The 19289-nt window shown below is 39.6% G+C and overlaps 1 protein-coding gene across 3 annotated transcripts in view; it reads left to right on the plus strand.

Moving 5' to 3' along the window:
* Positions 1–19289, plus strand: part of MAGI2 (membrane associated guanylate kinase, WW and PDZ domain containing 2) — a 1730241-nt gene that overhangs the window by 1495822 nt on the left and 215130 nt on the right. For all 3 annotated transcript variants that reach the window (XM_066240549.1, XM_066240550.1, XM_066240551.1), the window contains 2 exons: positions 7946–7977; positions 14304–14493. In XM_066240549.1, the coding sequence (XP_066096646.1) occupies positions 7946–7977; positions 14304–14493 (222 nt within the window). The remainder of the gene's footprint in view (positions 1–7945; positions 7978–14303; positions 14494–19289) is intronic.

The raw sequence follows: 19289 nt of genomic DNA on the forward strand, positions 1-19289 counted from the left end.
AGGCAACAATTAGCCTAATGCACTTTGACTTATAAGGGAAAAATTAACCAGAAAATTCTTTGCTGAAATCATGGTCCTTATTGTCTGTGTTTTCCTAGAGTTTTATATGCTATTTTGTACTTATTATCTCTGGTGTAAATACTTTTCAATGTAAATTATGTAAATATGAATTATATATTTTATTTCTATCTTTTCTAAAATGGAAGCTGATCTAAGTAATAAAATACAAATCATCTACAAAAAAAATAATGGTGGGTATGGATTACAATGGCTGCTGTGGAGCTAGAGAAAAATAGATTTGAAATGGATTTTGGAAGTATAATAGAATTTTATGATAAGGAAGTTAGGGAAAGAGAAATACTAAGAATGACTTTATGTTCCTGTCTTAAAAAAACTTGGAGGAACAAGTGAAATCTACCAAAATGGGAACATAAAAGAGAAGATTTGGGAAGAAAGATGAAAGGTTGCACTTTTGCTATGTTGAATTCCTGGTGCTTGTAAGATACTCACAACTCAATAAATATTTAATGTTGATGTAAAGTACCAAAGCAGACATCTGATCTGTCTTAAATTACTTTAAGATGTTTCTAGATATTTTTTCAAAAAAAAAAAAAATAGAAAAGATTTCATCGTTCATCCTTATGCATTCATCATTGCAAAAAATACATATATTACCCTCAGAATTGGAATTTTCTATTTGCAAGCCTGGATGTTCTTCCACATTTCCTTTGACAGCTGTTGACAGCAGGCCATAAACATGTAGAGCAGTTTCTCTCTTCATTGCTCTTGGTCTTGTCCAGGCCTTTGTCGTCATTCATTTTTCTGCAAATCTCACGTCACTCTGGGTCTCAGCCTCCCCGACACAGTTCTTTCTCCAGCTCATTCTTCATTCCTGCCCGAGCTCTCCACCAGGCAGGCCTTATTTAGAACATATCCTTTATGTAGCCAAGTTTCTCAGAAAGACAACAGCATTTGCAGGCTTATCCTTTCTAGATCCTCACTGGGGTTATTTGAAATGGTCAGATTATTCTGTTCAGAAGGAATAAAACCAGAGGGAAATGGCCACTTGAAAACACTTTATAGTGTTTGTAAGAAAAACCATTTTATTTAAAAGATGTAGCAAAAATCATTGTTAAAGCATTGCAGAGAAAGCCATGTGAAAACCAATCTCCAGGCCAAAGATGGCAGCCAATCTGACATTTTCTTTGCAAATTGACTATTTTGCTTGATGATATGAGGTTTGAGTACCACCAGCAGTGGATCCTCTACTTGCTTAATGGAAGGTCGTTTCCTGACCCAGGTCAGTTTCATTAAGAAGAATTGCCCTTTTACTGACTTTGAATAGCTTAAATAAATTATCTAGAGGAACTTCAGGGTTTAGCCCATTGAATAAGTTTTAATAAGAAATACATGAATCACTCAAAAACAAGAAAAAATGTGAATAATATTGAACTCGTTTTAATGAAAATTGGCTCATTGCCCAGCTGGCTTACCTTTACCAAAGGCTGAATTTTTGATGGAAAATTTGCCAGGCTGCAGGAAAACGAGAGGATCTTTAAATTAAAGATTAACCATATTAATGGTATATTTCTCCCACAAATCAGTCCTAATTAGAGATTCTAAAAACACTAGGACTTTTCCCCTTTGGGGCAAATTATATATATATATATATTCTCTCTTTTAGCAGTATTTCTCACATTTCCTGAAATGCAGTAGGGACATACTTTCAGAAATGCAGTAGGGACATGTGTCTCCCTTTTTATTTACAATCTCTTACAAAGAAGGAGTAACTTGGCCCTGGCCAGTTGGCTCAGTGGTAGAGTGTCGGCCCAGTGTGTGGATATCCCAGGTTTGATTTGCAGTTAGGACACACAGAAGAAGTGCCCTTCTGCTTCTCCACCCCTATCCCTCTCACTTCTCTCTCTCTCTCTCTCTCTCTCTCTCTCTCTCTCTCTCTCTCTCTCTCCCCTGCAGCCATGGCTCTATTGGAGTGAGTTGGCCCCGGGCACTGAGGATGGCTCCATGGCCTCCCCCTCAGGCACTAAAAAGAGCTAAATTGCTGAGCAATGAAGCAACACCCCAGACGGGCAGAGCATTGCCCCCTAGTGGGCTTGCCTGGTGGACATGGGTCGGGATGCATGTGGGAGTCTGTCTCTGCCTCCCCTCATCTCACTGAATTTAAAAAAAAAAAGAGTAGCTTAAGAGGTGGAAGGGTTTGTGTGGGTGTACAGGTGAGTGTCTTGTTGAGATCCACAGGGACTGAGAAAAAATTCTCACTTTCTCTTATTTTCTCTCACAGTCATTTGATAAGTATGTACTTTTGTTCTCCCTTTCCTGTTTATGGTCTTGTTTTATATTGCTTTATTTTTTTAGTTATAGTATAATATACAATACATAACAAAAAATTTCCAAATTAACCGTATTTAAGTGTACAGTTCAGTAGTGTTAGGTACATTCATATTATGTCATTTTCCTTCTTTTTGTAAGCAAAACAGAACACATAGCTCTTAATAACCCAGGGCATGAACGCTTTCAGGGAAACAACTCTTTATTTCAAAGTGATTCTATTCATTTTCTGTTACTTAAAGGAAAAGAAAAATAGGAAGTGTTTCCCCTGCATCTCTGTTATTTTTAGTAATTGTAGAATCCCCTATAAAACACCTGAAACTGTAATGATAATCTTCAAACCCAGTCACATGTTGTAGCAATACTTGAGTTGAAGAAGAAATCATTTCACATTCTGCAAATGGGAGTTCAACACATCAAATGGAGCATAGAGGCATGTTGGAAGATTTAGTTCTGTTTGAAGAAATTCTTAGAAATCTCAAAAAACTGCCTTGATGTTATTCCAAATTGATTAAAATGGGACTCCATGATTAAATTGCTCTTTATTGCATTTTGATTCCTTATTTAAATTGGGGTGATTTTGAGAAAGTTCATCATCTTGTTGCCTGGTGGAAGTAAATAATAGTAATAAAAATTCTTACCAAATAACTCACAAATATAAGCTAGAAAGAGGCTCTCCCTCCAGAGCTACTGTAAATCTATTAATATTCTTTCAATTTGGGTGTCATGTATCAGAAGAAACAGATTCTGAAAAGAGCCTTTTCTCTTGGGATAAAGCAACATGCCTGAACAGTCATCAGGGTCTTGGCAAAAGATCATAGTCAAGCTACTGATGAGCAGGGGGCCACACAATGCAATGATCTGTGTAGCAAAGGAGATGATCTCAGCTTCCTCTGAAGCAGGATTCTCGACAATCAAACATTGGGGGGGGGGGTAAAAAAAGAAAAGATTAAATATTTTCTAGGCTTTTTACTGAATTGAATGGACATTGCCTGCAATAGAAGTTTGAGTTTTGCCTGCATTGAGTTTTTATTTTCACATGCTTGCCCAACACACTGGATTTTGATTTTTAAATAGTTGCCCAGGGTATATACAAGGTTACCACTGTAGAGTGGCTAGATTTAACTAATAAAAATGCACAATTCCCAGTTAAATTAATTTCAGATCAATAACAAATAACTTTTAGCGTGACTATCTCCTATATGTTTCATAGAGTATATGACTTACTTATACTAAAAAATTACTCATTATTTATCTGCAATTCAAATTTAACTGGGCATATTATGATTTATCTTGCAACCATATTTCTGTAGTTCATTAAAAATTATATGTAGTTGACATGTAGAGCTTAATTTAAATTTCAACATGAAGTCATTGTTGTCTCCTCTTCCATTTTCAAGTTCCAGATTTCCTGTCTGTTTGCTCTGTGCTTCTGATCCCTGCCCATCTCACGGAGCTTTTAGGTGTACAATTGAAAATATATTTTAGTTTTATTTCTGATTCTAAAGATGACAGATTTTAGAGATCTAATTCAGTTTGTGCTTTTGTTAAATGCACTCTAAATTTTCTTATTAGCTGCATCTAAATATTTCCATTTTATTTTTTTCCTTTAACTGTCCCTTAAGATCTTCAACATTTGTTGTCCTGTGATTCAGGATTAATTAATATGTTTGCATTTGTATACACACCAATACATGATCAGTATGGGGAACATGGGTCATTATAAAGAAAATTTTAATCCCATAAAAGAATTATTCCACTTTCTATTAAAAGTAGGGGAAATAAAGGCCAGAAATAAACTAAAACTTAAAGGAACTGTTACTATTATTTTATAGAAAAAGCTCTTTTTCTATAAATTTGGTTTTATAAAGAAAACTATCAGCTCTGAAAGGCTTAAGAAAAAGATTCCTGGCCCTGGCCGGTTGGCTCGGTGGTAGAGCGTCGGCCTGGCGTGCAGAAGTCCCGGGTTCGATTCCCAGCCAGGGCACACAGGAGAAGCGCCCATCTGCTTCTCCACCCCCTCCCCCTCTCCTTCCTCTCTGTCTCTCTCTTCCCCTCCCGCAGCGAGGCTCCATTGGAGCAAAGATGGCCTGGGCGCTGGGGATGGCTCCTTGGCCTCTGCCCCAGGCGCTAGAGTGGCTCTGGTCGCAACAGAGCAACGCCCTGGAGGGGCAGAGCATCGCCCCCTGGTGGGCAGAGCGTCGCCCCTGGTGGGCGTGCCGGGTGGATCCTGGTTGGGTGCATGCAGGAGTCTGTCTCTCCCTGTTTCCAGCTTCAGAAAAATACAAAAAAAAAAAAAAAAAAAATCCCTGTTCTTGTTTGCACATGAAAATGGATGGTGAGAAGTCAAAAGTAATGGTCTCAGCATACCAAGCCCATCTTGCTCCTGTGATCTATCTTCAATCAGAATGATTTCAGAGACCTGGCCAGTTTGCTCAGTGGGTAGAGCATCAGTCTGGCATATGAACATTCTGGGTTCAATTCCTAGTCAGGGCACCCAGAAGAAATGACCACCTGTTTCTCTTCCCCTTCCTCTCCCCTTTCTCTTCCTCTTCCCTTCTCATAGCCAATGGCTCAACTGGTTCAAGCATCGGCCCCAGGTGCTAAGGATAGTTTGGTTGTTCAAGCACCGGCCCCAGACAAGGTTTCCAGATGGATCTCAGTCTGGGTGCTTGCAGAAGTCTGTCTCTTTATCTCCTCTCCTCTCACTTAAAGATTTAAAAAAAAAAAAAAAAAAAAAAGAATAATTTCAGAAAAAGAAAAATTGCAGAAATAAAGATTTAAAAGTTTGTATTGGGGGGATTTTAATGTTAATTGGATATACTAGGTTTCCTAGAGTAGCCATCCCTACAAAAATTATTACTCATTTAAAATATATAAAAGCTTGACCCACACTATGACAGGATTTTTGTAGCTCTTCCAATGAAGTTGAGCAAAAAATTGGAGTTTAATCATGTAGAAAACTTGACCTTCTGGCTTAATCAGGCCAAATTGAGTATATCTGAAATAGATGTTTTCATCTTAATTTAAATGTTTATAGCCTGATTGGTAATTTGCCAAAGAAACACAAAGGATCGCCTAAGTTATTTACATTTAAAGAAGTCTATTCTGGTACTATTTCTTACAACTAAAATTATTTGCTCCGCAGCAAGCAGCTTCTTTCTGATAATGACTCAGAAAAAAACCCTGTGGGGCACAGCATGGCACTAGAAATATTCCAGAAAGTGCTGTAATGGGAGTATTAAGTACATCCTGGGTCGTGCCAATGGTCTGAGGTTAGACCAAATGAAACAGCCTTTAAAGAATGGAAGCCAAAGTGCCTGTGATAAAAGGTGATCAAATTAAACATCCCTCTGTCATTGTCTGATCTTGACCAGTAGCCCATTTTAGTTCTGGCACCACAACTGCCAAGAGGTCAGCCTATTACACATGTCTGTGGAGGCAATAATCATCTTTTCAGGAAATGTTCCATGTGGAGATGAGAGCTCCATACTGGATGGACCATTTTCAATGTATCTGTATCAAAATCCAAGAAGTCCCTGCAAATACTCCAAATCTGTTCGGGCACTCCAGGAGGGTGGTAACGCAAACTAGAGGAAATCATTGAATATTTTGGCATTGTGATAATATATAAATGACATCTTTTCCCAAAAAAACTGTTGCTGGCAACTCCAAAAAATAGCTAATAAATTTTATCTTTCACAGAAAATAATGGTTAGCTGGCCAATAAGTTCCATTTTTTTTTCATTTTATAATTAGTGGTCAAATTGTTTTCATTGTCATTTTATAGACTGAATCAAGATGATTAATGTATTTATTTTCTGTAATTTTTATTCTAAGATATTTTCAAAAAGGATTTGATTACATCCTTAAAATAAACTGAATGGAACCAAACTTTGAACAGATTTTTTTTTTTGTTAGTTGGAAAGATAGATAACGTACGGAGTATGTGAGAAAATAAGCTAATTCTACCAGTCTCCTTAGGTAAGATGGCTATTGCACTTGAACTTTAAATTTAACTTAGGGCTCCAAAGAGAGACAAGAAACATGGTAGATTATAGACATTCACTCTTTTCATAAAATGAAGCATCAGTTCTTCACAATAGTGCATTGAGATGCAGTTAGTACTTATGCATTGGCTCCGTTGAATTGCTTGTGTTCAGATTTCTGTACGTATTTCCTATAAATGGATTACAGTTTACAAATGCAGATACTCCCATTTTATTCAATCCCCAGTTTTAAAGGTGTTAACATAATATATGTATGTGACATGGTTTCAATATTTGAGGGGCATTTTATCAGATACCACTACCTAACATTACAGTGAGTGAAACTGTTGAAAGAGGGAAGATGTAATATGAAAAGTAATTTTATTTTGTACACTAGATTATGTTTTGGCTTACTAACACCAGTACATGGCAGCCCCTCCACCACCATTCCCATCATGTTTAAGCTTGTTTTTACTACCATTTTTAAAAAGCTGATACCGTATGAGTGCTGGCCAGGTAGCTCAGTTGGATAAAATGTCATCTAAATATGCCAAGGTTGCTGGTTTGATCCCCAGTCAGGGCTCATACAAGAATCAAGCAATAAATGCATAAATAAATAAAACAAGTCAATGTTTCTCTCTCTCTCCTTTGCTCTCCCTGTCTCTGAAAATTAATAAATTTTTTAAAAATGTTAACTGATACTGTATCATAAAATAATGAAGGGGGAAAAAAGGGAATTAACCTGTCCTTTAATTTTAATTTTCTTACTGGTAATTTGGGTCATACAGTCAGTCCCATTACCGTATCATTTATGATAATAGAAAGGGCTCAGTAAGTTGACAAAATATGCCTTTGATGATCCGGGGCTCATTCAATTAGCAAACACTTTGAGCTCCTTCCTCATGCAAAGCATTGTGCTAACACTAAGGTGTTAGGGGAATAAAATAGGTACCTACTCTATAGGAAATTTTAGTGGGAAAACAGTCCCATAAAAGTTAGAATAGAATTTGATTCACAATATAGGTATACACATTATTTTTAACTGTAGGACTAATGATGGCTTGTTGACTGATTTTTAACCACATAAAGCAAGTACATAATTTTTTTTAATTTTTGAATTTCAATTTTTATTTTTTTTAATTTTTTGAATTACAATTGACATTCAGTGTTATTTTATATTAGTTTTAGGTGTACAGCATAATGGTTAGACATTTATATAATTTACTATACTGATCACCCTGATAAATCTAGTACCAACCTGGCACCAAATTTACCTTTAAGAGGTATTTGCTTTTAAAAATCAAAAGTTCTAGCTATACTCTCCTCTTTCTCTCTCCTTTTTCTCTCTCCTCTCTCCTTGCTCTTATTCTCCAGATAAAGCTGTGCCCAGAAACCCGTAAGGACAACAATTCTGTGCCTCAGAATTCTGAGCTGCAAATAAGGAAATGTTCTTCGAGTCATTAATTATTTGACTCCAGGCAAAATTTTTCTGGTTATTATTGTTTGCTGTTAACTAGTTTAGAGGGCCTCGCAATTATTGTAATATCATGCCACCTGTAAGTGGAAGTAGGGTATGTTTTCAACTTCAAATATTGTTTTCTTTATTACAGGTTTCTTTTCTCCATGGAAAACTCCAAAGCCTGTAAGTTGGAATTATTATGCTTCTTTCTTTATTTCTAGTTATTACTGCAAGTCCATTAAGCAAGAGTTGGTGAATTGTGTGACCTCAAAATCCCCTCCACCTTTGAGATTCTGTGCTGTCAAAACAACAAGTCCTATGTGTTCCTTTGCCTTGTATTTGTCCCACAAATACAAGAATAATTCCTTTTGCTTTCTTAGAAAGGCATTGCTACCTGCATTTTAAGAAGCATACTTACAAAATGAGCATTAACACTAGGCATTATAGTGGACTGAAAAGACTTTAGAAACCTCTTATTTTTCCAGTCAGAAATACTGTAGTCTTTATAACATGGAAATTTTGGAAACAATGCAAATTATAGACCCAGAGCTCTTGACCTGCACATTAGATCTGATCCAGGAGAAATTTATCTCTGTGTATATTTATATTTACATTTTAATATATACAGAGCTAAATATATATATGTGAAAATATGTGTCTACATATACGTATGTACATATATGTGTGTATGTATTATACATATACACATATGAATTCGCACACACACACATCAAACCTGACAGTAACTCAAGTGGTGCTTCTGAGTCTTCTCCAGACCCTGGTGATGTCTACCATCACCCGACCTCTCTGGGCCTACTTTCCTTATCCTGTAATATTGGTGCCGCCATAGGAGGCTGATGGACCGCAGTCATCTTTCTGTAAGGCTTGGTTAACCAAGTAGTTGGCTTTGCAATTAGAAATGAGGTTTACTTGCCATTAGATTGAAACTAGTAATTGTCCAAGTCCCAAGATCTGGGCCTGGTTGCCCGGGATCGCACTCGGGTGTGTGAGAATGCCTGCCCGGAGGAGAGCCTATGAAAGCCGCTGGAGGAGGGCTGTGCCCAGGTGATCATGTCCCCACACGCAGGGAGTCATGTCTTCTACCTCCTTCCTTTCTCTCCTCTCGCAGCAAGCGACTCTGAAGAAAGTGCCCCGAGTGTGGCCAGTGAGTAGGGAATTCTTGAGCTAATTTTATGCTTCTCTTACTTCTTTTACTGAGGGAGTATTAAACTGCCTGATTTTCTCATTTCAGAAATAGAGATAATGTAATTTTGCATACTTTTCAGGTGCAATAACTGGCCTAATTAAATAACATGTCTTGAAAATGGTTTGAAACGGGAAAATAAAGTATTATTGAGCCCCATAACATGCCTGAGCTCCAGGCTTCTCCCAGAGAAAAGCAGGGAGCGTGGAGCAGAACAGAGGAAGGCTGTGCGGGCGCAGAGCACCCCCCCCCCATGTCTGTGTCCTCTGCTCGGATCTGGCTCCCGCTCGGCTTGTGGGACCGGAGAGCCACCAGCCTCCCCCCCGTAATCCCCCCCCCAACCCCCTAACCCCCCGTCCGTCCGCCCCCCCACCCGCCCAATGTCTGTGTCCTCTGCTTGGATCTGGCTCCGGCTCGGCTTGTGGGACCGGAGAGCCACCCCCCGCTAACCCCTGCTAACCCCCTACCCCCCGCCCCCCGTCCTCAGCTGGGGTCTGGCTCGCGGAACCACAGAGACTTTCAGAGGGGAAAATCAAACCTGTTTAGGCTGAGTAAACCACTTAGTGATGATGTGATTTTGAAGAGGTATTTAAAAATGTTTAAACTGAAATCTGTATTATCTTGGCCAAACTCTAAATAATTCCTTCCTTTCATCATCAGCGTTAAATCTGTACTCATGGTTATACACACCTTTAATCTAACTTTCACAAGGAACCTTGCAACCTCATCATGGTACTACAATTATGCAGTTTTGGGATTTCCTTATATGTACCACATATACTGAAATTACACCATTTGGCATAATTAGAGCACTTGCAGACATTAAGTCATTATATTCATAGTCAATAATTCCAAAGGTTTTATAGAACTCAATTTACAATTAATCCTGAACCCATACACCCATGCAGAAGTTAAAGCTACGACTTCCAGGTCCTAGGCTGAGTGGAGATAGCTGTCAATATAATGTCCTCCATGTAGCTGTCAGGAGTTTCTTAGACCTGGTGCTCCAAGAGACAGTACAGTATGTGACTTAGGAAGCAGGCCCTGAAGTCATCTGGCTGGGTTCAAATTTTGCTTCTAGCTCGTGACCTCCAACGAGCTGCTTACGCTTGCAATATCGCAAGTTCTACCTCTGTGAAACGGGAACAACAATAATGCCCTCTCACATGGCTGTTGTGAAGAGTTCATCCATGAAAGGTGCTTAAGTCAGAGCCTTTACATGTTGAGCTGTAAACACAAACTACTGTCATCCCAGAAAGCTGACCCTTTATGAGTAGACTCAGTAAGTTAATCACTTTAGGAAAGAACATTGTTTGCTAAATGTTCATTTAAACAAACATAAATCTGTACCCACAGTCTATGGATGTATGCACTCTCCTCTGAGGAGTGTCGATGATGTTACTGATGATAACCTTAGTCAGAAGGAAATGTTATCCTGAGTAAGATCTCTTCTCCCCCTGTTCCTGTGTCACTTCCTAACCTGTCCTACTGATCCACATCTTAAGCCAATTCATATCAAGATAGTCACTTCCCATTTAACAAGCAATACACTAATGGTAGTGAGTTCTCATTCCCTCATCTGGAAGGGAACGGAATTCATTCTTTAGGTACAATCTCAAGCCAAATGCCTTCCTCTCCCAACACTTCCCTAAACCAGTGAGCAAGTACATATAGACTACCCAGCTTCTACAGGAAGAAACAGTTTCTAAATAGAGTATTTCATGACGTTTGGGAGAGGACCTGCCTTATTCCCAAGCCCTCTATTCACAGTGTGCACCTTAGAATCAGAAGATAGGGTTTAAAACATTAACAACACCGTGATTGAGTTTTTCTATTTTACTGCTGATGTTCTGTTGTAGGCTGTAGCTCTACTCTGTCCACTGATATTAAGGTGACTGTCCTCTCATAGTTGGACATTCATTCATTCACTAAGACCAGCAGAAATAGCAGGACTCTCCCAGATATAGAAAACAACTTTGTTTCCATTTTTCCTTACTCTAGTAACATGTTCATAAATGTCCGCTTGACTATGGACACCACTGAGACTGGACAAGCACACCTCTAGACAGGTCACGGCCAGGAACATCAAGTGAGGCCAATGACTTGGACAAAGGGCAGAATCAGAATCTAGGTCCATGAAGGTTGAGAAGAACAAGTGAGCAGAATCCCAACAGGAAAGCAAAAGTCCAGAGCCCAGTTTGTCTGAGAAAGAAGGGAGAAGTCAGCAAGGGGCACCCTTCAAAAGTTGCTGCCCAATCAACACCAGAGTCCCAGTGAGCAGGGTGACCTCTGAACCCAGAGCAGTGGTTTGCTCCAGGATCTTCGGGGGGGGGGGGGGGCGGACAAACAGTTCAATTAGAGTTGGGTGGTGGGACTAGGAGTCTGCTGTTTCAGTAATTTCGTGGGCACAGTGGTTTGCTGCTCTCCAGACTTTTAAGAAACCCTGGCAGAGTGACTTGAGGGCTGCTGAATATCGCGGTAAGACGCTGCGATGCCTTGCGCAACATGAACTGGGCTCCTCACTCATCCCCCCTCTGTGCTAACAAAGTTGTAGAATTTGTCAGTCTGCCGCAGCAACTTTGCCGAACAGTGCCCAAAGCATTGTTTGTTCTGTAGTTTTAAGAATGTTTTTTAGAAATGCTCATTTTTTAGCAGAAGCATGCTTGCTCCAATGACTATATGTAAATAATGCATATCCAGCAAGACCTACATGGGTATCAAAGAACCCTGATGGAAGATGGGAGAAAGAACTACAGATCTGCTGCATCTCTATGGTGACAAGTAGGCTACTACAGCTACTCAGACCATGCTTCTGATTTATTTACTTTTTAGAATATAATATTTATGTTTGGAAATAGGAGGGGAAAAGTCACAGCCAGAATGCATCCATGTGGTGCCTGAGGTCAAAGAGAAAAATAAAACAGATTGCCCAGAATGGCCTCTCAGATGAATTTTGCTGTCAAACAAATTATAAAGTATATATTTAAAGATTTTTACTAAATGGAGATAAAAGGCAGAAAATTAGCTAAAACACAAAGCAAATTTACTAGTCATTCCTCTTCATGTATTATTATGTATAAAAGCATTCCATCATATATGGTTCTGACTCGAGGTCTGCCCTGGACAGCTGCAAGGCCTCTTTGTGCTTCTAAAGATTATGTTTCACATCAAGAAATTGAACTTGACTAAGTATTTTGCATCCTTGTTAGCTTTGTTCAAATGAATTTTTGTCAGTAGCTCATATTAGAAAACAATTAAAAATGAAGCCACTTGTCTTAGTCCCTTCAGATTGTTACAACAAAATATCATAAATTATTTCTTACAATTCCAGAGGCTGGGAAGTCCAAGATCAAGGTACCCACATATTCAATGTCTGCTGAGAGCCCATTCTTAGCCGGCAATCTTTTCTCTGTAACCATACCTGAGAGAAGGGACTAGGGAATTCTGTAGGGTTTCCTTTGCTAGGACACTAATCCCATTCATGAGGTGGCCCGAATCACCTCCCAGAGACCCTACTTCACAGTAGGATCACGTTGGGTGTTAGGATTTCAACATACGAATTTTGAAAAGATACAAACATTTAGATCATATTATGAATCTTATTGATAGGAGTGTCACTAACCCATTTCTTTTCTAATTTGTTGACTCACTTGACCCCTGCCACAGTCTGAGGTAGGTGAACAGGTCACGGGGACCTTTGTGATACACAGTCACCTATACAGTACATTGTATCCACATCCCCTCCGGCATTAAAATATTCTTCATTGATAGGGGAGAGCTGGCACTGAAGCCCTGGCCAACATGTAGCCAGCACGAAAGCAAGCACTACCGTACAGTAGAGGACAGAAAGTTATTCTGTCAAGCTCAAAAGAGTGCGTATCAAGACTGGCTTGAGAAAGACCAAGTGACCATATTTTTTTATTATTATTTCATTCATTCATTGAATATTTTCTGAGTCTTTACTATGTAATGGTAATTCAACAATGAGAAAATCTTCATGGCCTGCAGCCTCTCTCCCCAGAATGATCTATTTGAGGAGGCTTGTAGTGATAATTGGATGTAATGACTGGTGGGAGGGAAGGGAGAGAGTGCTGTGGGAGCATCCAGGAGGGACATGTCACCAGATCAGGAATGGTCAGCTAACACCTTCTGGAAGAGGAAACACCTCATCAGAATCAGAATCTGATAGCCAGGTAAAACGAGAAAGGGATCTGGAAGAGCAGAAAATGGGAAATGCAGGTAGAAGGAGAAATTAAAGAAGTATGCAAAGTTCAGAGGCAGGACAGACCCCGATGGAGCCCAGGGAATGAGAGGACAGACCATTCGCGGACATAAGAAAAGTAGCAGAATCTGGGACCTGGGAAGACACTAATGTCCCACTGGGAACTTGATCTTTCTCCTGAGGACCATGCTGACCCAATGCAGAAGTTTAGGCAAGAGAATAACCTACTCTAATTTTTACACAAAGTAGGTTTGTTTGCAGCAGAAAAGTGGAAGGTCAGTTTGAATGAGAAATCAGTTGCTCACGAATGAAAGTGAAATTGGTGATGCCAATAGTTGATCTCAGTGGCTTTTTATTTTTAATTAAAGAATGTTAGTCCCTGCTTTATCAACCTCAGGAGGCTATGGCAAGACCCAAAGCAGACAATGTGTGTGAAAGGATATAGTGAACTGCCAAGTGTCCTACAGACTTGTAATAAGTGATGGTGGCAGCAGCAGTGTTTGGGGAAGAAGCCACCCGATCAGCAGTAACTGAGGCTTCATAGAAAACTTGGAACAACTCATAAATCCCAGATGGTTGTGTTATTACTTACAAACTGTAAGGAAAGTGATTGAATGTTCAAATAGAGGAGATTGTTGGGCTATGCATAGGTTTCAAATGAATGTGCAGACTACTTTATCTTATGTTTCAGTAAAAACAGTGTCATGTATCGGACCGTATTAGAAAAGGAATAATTCCATACATTTCTAAACACACATAAATTATCTTGAGATACATGTTACCTTTATTTTATAGGAGGAAAATAAATAAAACAGACAGATTAAGTGATTTGCTGAAAATCACCAGCCTGCAGGTGACAAGGTAATAGAAGTCTGCATTCAACATTCAGGGACCACTTGTATTTATAACAGCCTATGGTACTTTATTATATAGACACAGAGTCATTTCTCTCAAAGCACTTAAACCAAAATTCTAAAATGTTTCATGGAAGAAAAGTCCACAAGGCAAGAAAAAAGTGAGGATTGTGGTTTGTGACAAAGGAAAGAGCAAGAATGTCAGTCAGCCTGTGTTTTCCTTTTCCAGCTGACGGAGCGCTGGGAGAACCAGGGCAGTCCTCAGACGAGTCTGTCTGCCCCAGCCATACCGCAGAACCTGCCCTTCCCTCCCGCCCTCCACAGGAGCTGCTTCCCCGACTCCGCAGAGGCCTTCGACCCAAGGAAGCCTGACCCGTACGAGCTCTACGAGAAGTCGAGAGCCATTTATGAAAGTAGGCGTAAGTGAAAGCCACATAAAACAAGGGTACATTAACAACAGCTAAGTCCTGCAGGAGGCTGAAGTGATCTGGTGATTTTATGTTCTGAGATTCAAAGTGTCTCAAAAGTAAAGCCAGCTAATATGAACTTTTCTTTAAAAAAAAAAAAAAGGCTGTTGACTCTAAAACAAGAAAATTTAAAAAGCTTATAACTTTTGGTTAAATTCTATTTCCTGCTTTACTCCCATTGCCCCTGTGTACAAATCAGGAATGTATTTGGGATGGGGGAAGGGACAAAGGAGGTTGCCAGTTTTGCTTTGCACCAAATACAGGTAATAAATGCTTGGGTTTTTTCCGTTTAATCTGATCTTGAGTCTGGTTTGGATTTTTCTTAGAGACTTGAATGCAGACACTGAGGAATTTAGGCTGTGATTAATGTCAGCCAAATCCTTCCATCTCACAGTCATGAAAGTAATGGTTCCAAAAGCAGCCCAGAGCCAGGTGCCAATCATAGGTGCCAGAAGCCTCTGCTTCTCATTAATGCAGCAGGGCCCATTTGAAAGTTCAGTCATGAAATAAAATGTCACGTGCATTACCCTATTTGAAGATCCTGTAAAATTGTTTCATTGCACTTTATAAATATTAAAAAACAAAAGATTTTAGTACTGCATATACATTCGTTGTGCCTCTTCCCGACACCTAACCAGTCGTCTCTGCACGTGCTAGAGGACAGGAGTCTGAATGCTGTGAATGTGTAATCTGTGGGGAAACGCACAGTATAATGTGAACCTGAGTAAGTGGATGGAGGAACCTAGCCTAGTGAGAGGCTTGGTCCCTGCCACTCCCATTACGGTCTGCTGAGCTTTGATTCGGAGATCCACTGGTGTCTTCTTTTTAACTTTCTCACTGAAGCATAAATAGCAAGTTTTAAATTGTGTTTGATCTTAGAAGACCTCAGATCTGCTTACCCTTTGATGAGCACAGGGGCTGAGAATTATGAACCCAGCTGGTAAGGGGGAAAGGAGACATAATACCTTTTTCCTATCCTCTCAACATTGAAAATAGTTGGTTGATAAAATAATTAGAACAGCAGGCCATTGAGAAATTATTTTCATCAAAATGAATCTCCCCTATGACCACCCCCCTTTTAATACTGGGCTGTCGATTTCATTCTTTTTTTGATAAACAGTGGAAATGCCTTTAAAGGATTACATAGTTTGAATGACTTTGCTAGGATAGAGTAAGAATACAGTAGTCGTTTCTGGCTGTATAATATAAGGTATAAGTTTAGGGTATTAATGCTCATTAAACTGAAAAAAACTGAGAAGATTTCAGCACAATTCTTAATACCTTTTATGCTTCAATAAGCAAATAGTCATTGAAGACGTTAGTCTCAGCACTATGGAAGATATTAAAAATGAGGACTACGTCCTGCTTGGCCAAATTCAACCAGGATAAAAAGGAGAATAAGTATAAAGAAACGGAGATCAAGACACAGCGAAGTTCTAGCGTGAAAAGTGGACACAGATGGCAGGGTCAAAATATCCTCATGCCCTTGGCTTGTTTAGTTTTTTATTATATTTAGGGAGCATCAGGAGATGCTTCCTCCTGTTTCTGTTCCTTCGTTGGCCACCTGCCCTCATCCTTTTGGAGTTTCCTAACTAATCCAAGACTTTATTACTCAGGACAAAGGCAATGTTGGTATTTATTTCGTCCTCTTTCTGTGACGCCCTAATACTGCTGTGTCCTCAGTTTCGAGCATGAATTGTGCATGACCTTCTTGTCAACCCAGAAAGAATTCTGATTTCTTTATCTAGCCTCCGCAATGCTGATTCTTCTCATTGCCTTTCCACTCCTCACCTTAGCAAACCAAGCAAACAAATCCACTCTGACCCGCTCTGACTTTCTCTCCCAGTCTTCCTCTGGGAGCACTTTATCCCCTTGGGCTCTGCAGCCACAAGAACAAACATCCCATTCCTCAGCTCGTCCTCTCCGCCCCCACCAGTGTCCCTCGTATGTCACTGCTGCTGCCACCAGTAATCATGCCCCCCTCCTTGTTTCTATCTGCTTCCTCTACTGTTTCTAAGGTCACAATAATGGTTTTAGGGTCACAGTTCTTAGGAAGCCAAAGAGGACAACCTCGTTTCCTTCCCCACCCTTTTCTGTCCTGTTATTTCATACACTAAATGGAGTGGTAATGAAACACAAAAATCACATCAAGGCAAGAAAGCTTTGCCCTGAAGATGAAGGAACCAAGCAGACGTGGTGCACACGGGGCCCTTTCTCCAGAGCCTGGGTAGCTGGCCCATCAACTCCACTTGCGCACACGCGAGTGTTTTAAAAGAACAAACAGCCATTTGGCCTCCATATATTTCAAGTTTCCAACTATAAAAATGCTTCATTGTCTCATTTAAATTTTTAGAACAATATTAAAAATACTTTTATTAAATAAATGGGTGAAAGTGCAGTCTATTTCTCACCAACCTCAAATAAGTTTTTTTAATGGTCATGAAATGTATGCATCCAAATGAAAGGCCCATAGTCAAAATTTTGATTGTGACCCACTCCTCTTCTAATTCCTTTGAATCACATGCATAAACTTAGGTTTGGGTCTATTTATTATCGTGTCCCTGAAATTTTTTTTCCTGAGAGAAAAGTCACTGGGATCAGGGGGAATGTGGACAGCATCCTGATCAGCACTAGGTGATCTAAGCCCTTTGACACCTTCCTGGTCTGTAGCAATCGCGTGGCACCATCCTTTGTAACCAGATCTGAAACTAAAGAAATTTTTTTTTGTATTCACATTCAAAACTGGGTTGCAGAGACTGAATAAAAGGATGTACCTCCGCCCACAAGATTCCGCTGTACAGAGCTACAGAACAGTGGTGAGATCGCGCTGTCAGGAAGTGTTTGGATTCACGTCACCAGTCCCCTGCAAAGGATGGAAATTTATCAAGTGGTGGAAATGCTGCTGTGCCTCATTTGGCTCATAATTAGATTATGCTGACATTTTAATGTGCAGGCACAGGACATCTTAATAAAGATGTATTCCTAGGAAAAAATGTAGTGATTTTTAAACAAGCAAAGGCAACCGGAGGATACTAGTGTCACATGAAACAGAACATGACAGGTCCACACTTAAAGAGGGAAGCTAGAAATACCTCTCATCTTCATGAGATCTTCTTAGGATGTGGTGGGACTGAAGAAAGAGGAGAAAGAAGAGGAATATTCCTCCACCGGGCAGGGAAGGCCTTGGATTTCAGAGCAGCAGGCAGGGTGCAGGGAGCGCAGCTCCAGGCTCCACATCCGTCAACAAGAACGTGTGAGCCCTCAGTGTGCATCTAGAACCCCGCCAGTGACTCCTGCGAGAGAAACACCACAGAAGGAGTCTCTCTCTGCTCATCAAAAGCTCACAGTGAAATGGGGGCAACAAAGAAGAGCATAGGAAAACAATTTCTGAGCAAGACTGCATTACACAACACAGCAAATAATAGCGATATTTTTAACATGCAAAATTTTGTGGTAAATATGGAAAATAGTTTCAATACAATTAGACCAATAATTTTTTATTCTCAGAAAATGTCTGTGTTAAATATATTTTAATTATCAAAAATCTAATTAGTCCCTACTGGAGAACTCTACAAAAACCGTATTTTTTCTACCAACCTGATTCCATATAAGTTTAAAGCTTTTATACATAAAAGAAGAAGAATCATGCCCCTAAAAAAAACCCCAAAAGAAGTTTGACCAATGGGGTTTTGTGTTAATTATTTAAGCACTGACCCTCTGTCATTACCAGCAATTCCCATAAAAGAGCAAAAATCATCCCATCCCCTTCTCTACTCACGACTTTAAGATAAATGTCACTTTCCTCTGGATTTAGCCTTTGTTGACAATTGATTTCTTGCCGTCTCCATTACTTGTGTATTTTAAAATTGGAAGCAAAGGAAAATATTCCTGTCTGAGTTGAGGGATAGTTACACTATTTTTTACTTCTACCGTCTCTGTCCTTTCCTTATGCATCTCATGAAAAAGGGCCTTAATTCTCCCTGCAATCACAAGAGCAAGATCTTGAATTTTCTCGGTTTGCATGCTAGCATTCTGAATGTTGGACAATGTACACCATTGCTAAGCTTGAGAAAACAGCCCATTTCCACAGGTCTTCACTGCTGTTCCCTCAGACCTCCTCCCGCCATTCCTTCTCTCTGAGTACAACATCACTTCAACCACGTGTTTCTCATATGATAAGCACTGAAATTATTTTTTTATTTATTGAGGGAGAGAAAGAGAGAAACATCAACTTGTTGTTCCCCTTATTTATACATTCATTGTTTGACGCTTGTATATGCCCTGACGGGGGATGGAACCCACAAACTTGGCATATCAGGACGATGCTCTAACAAATTGAGCTAACCAGCCAGGGCTCTGATAAACATTTTATAATGAATGACTTACCCCTGAGATTACCTAAAGTGACTCTACATACCAGTTTGCCTAGAACAGTCTTGCCCTGTGTGGCCCAGGCATAATTATTAATAGCTCTCCTTTCACTCTTCTGGTTGTCCTTATCTGAATGATATATTATAGGGCTTCCCTTTACTGCATCATCTATTAAAGAAATAGACATCATTACTGTCCAAGGAAAGCATATATCTAAATGTATTGACCATGAATAAAAATTTCAATACCTACTTAATTATTTTAGGTTACCTTGTTTGGAGAACTACATTTTTGCCCATCATGTTTTATCTCTAATTTGAAGTAAAACACGTGGTGGCTTGTCTTAGTAGCCAAACCTCCAGCCTACTCCCTCCATA

Source organism: Saccopteryx bilineata, chromosome 7 (assembly GCF_036850765.1).
Source record: "Saccopteryx bilineata isolate mSacBil1 chromosome 7, mSacBil1_pri_phased_curated, whole genome shotgun sequence".
Classification (NCBI taxonomy): domain Eukaryota; kingdom Metazoa; phylum Chordata; class Mammalia; order Chiroptera; family Emballonuridae; genus Saccopteryx; species Saccopteryx bilineata.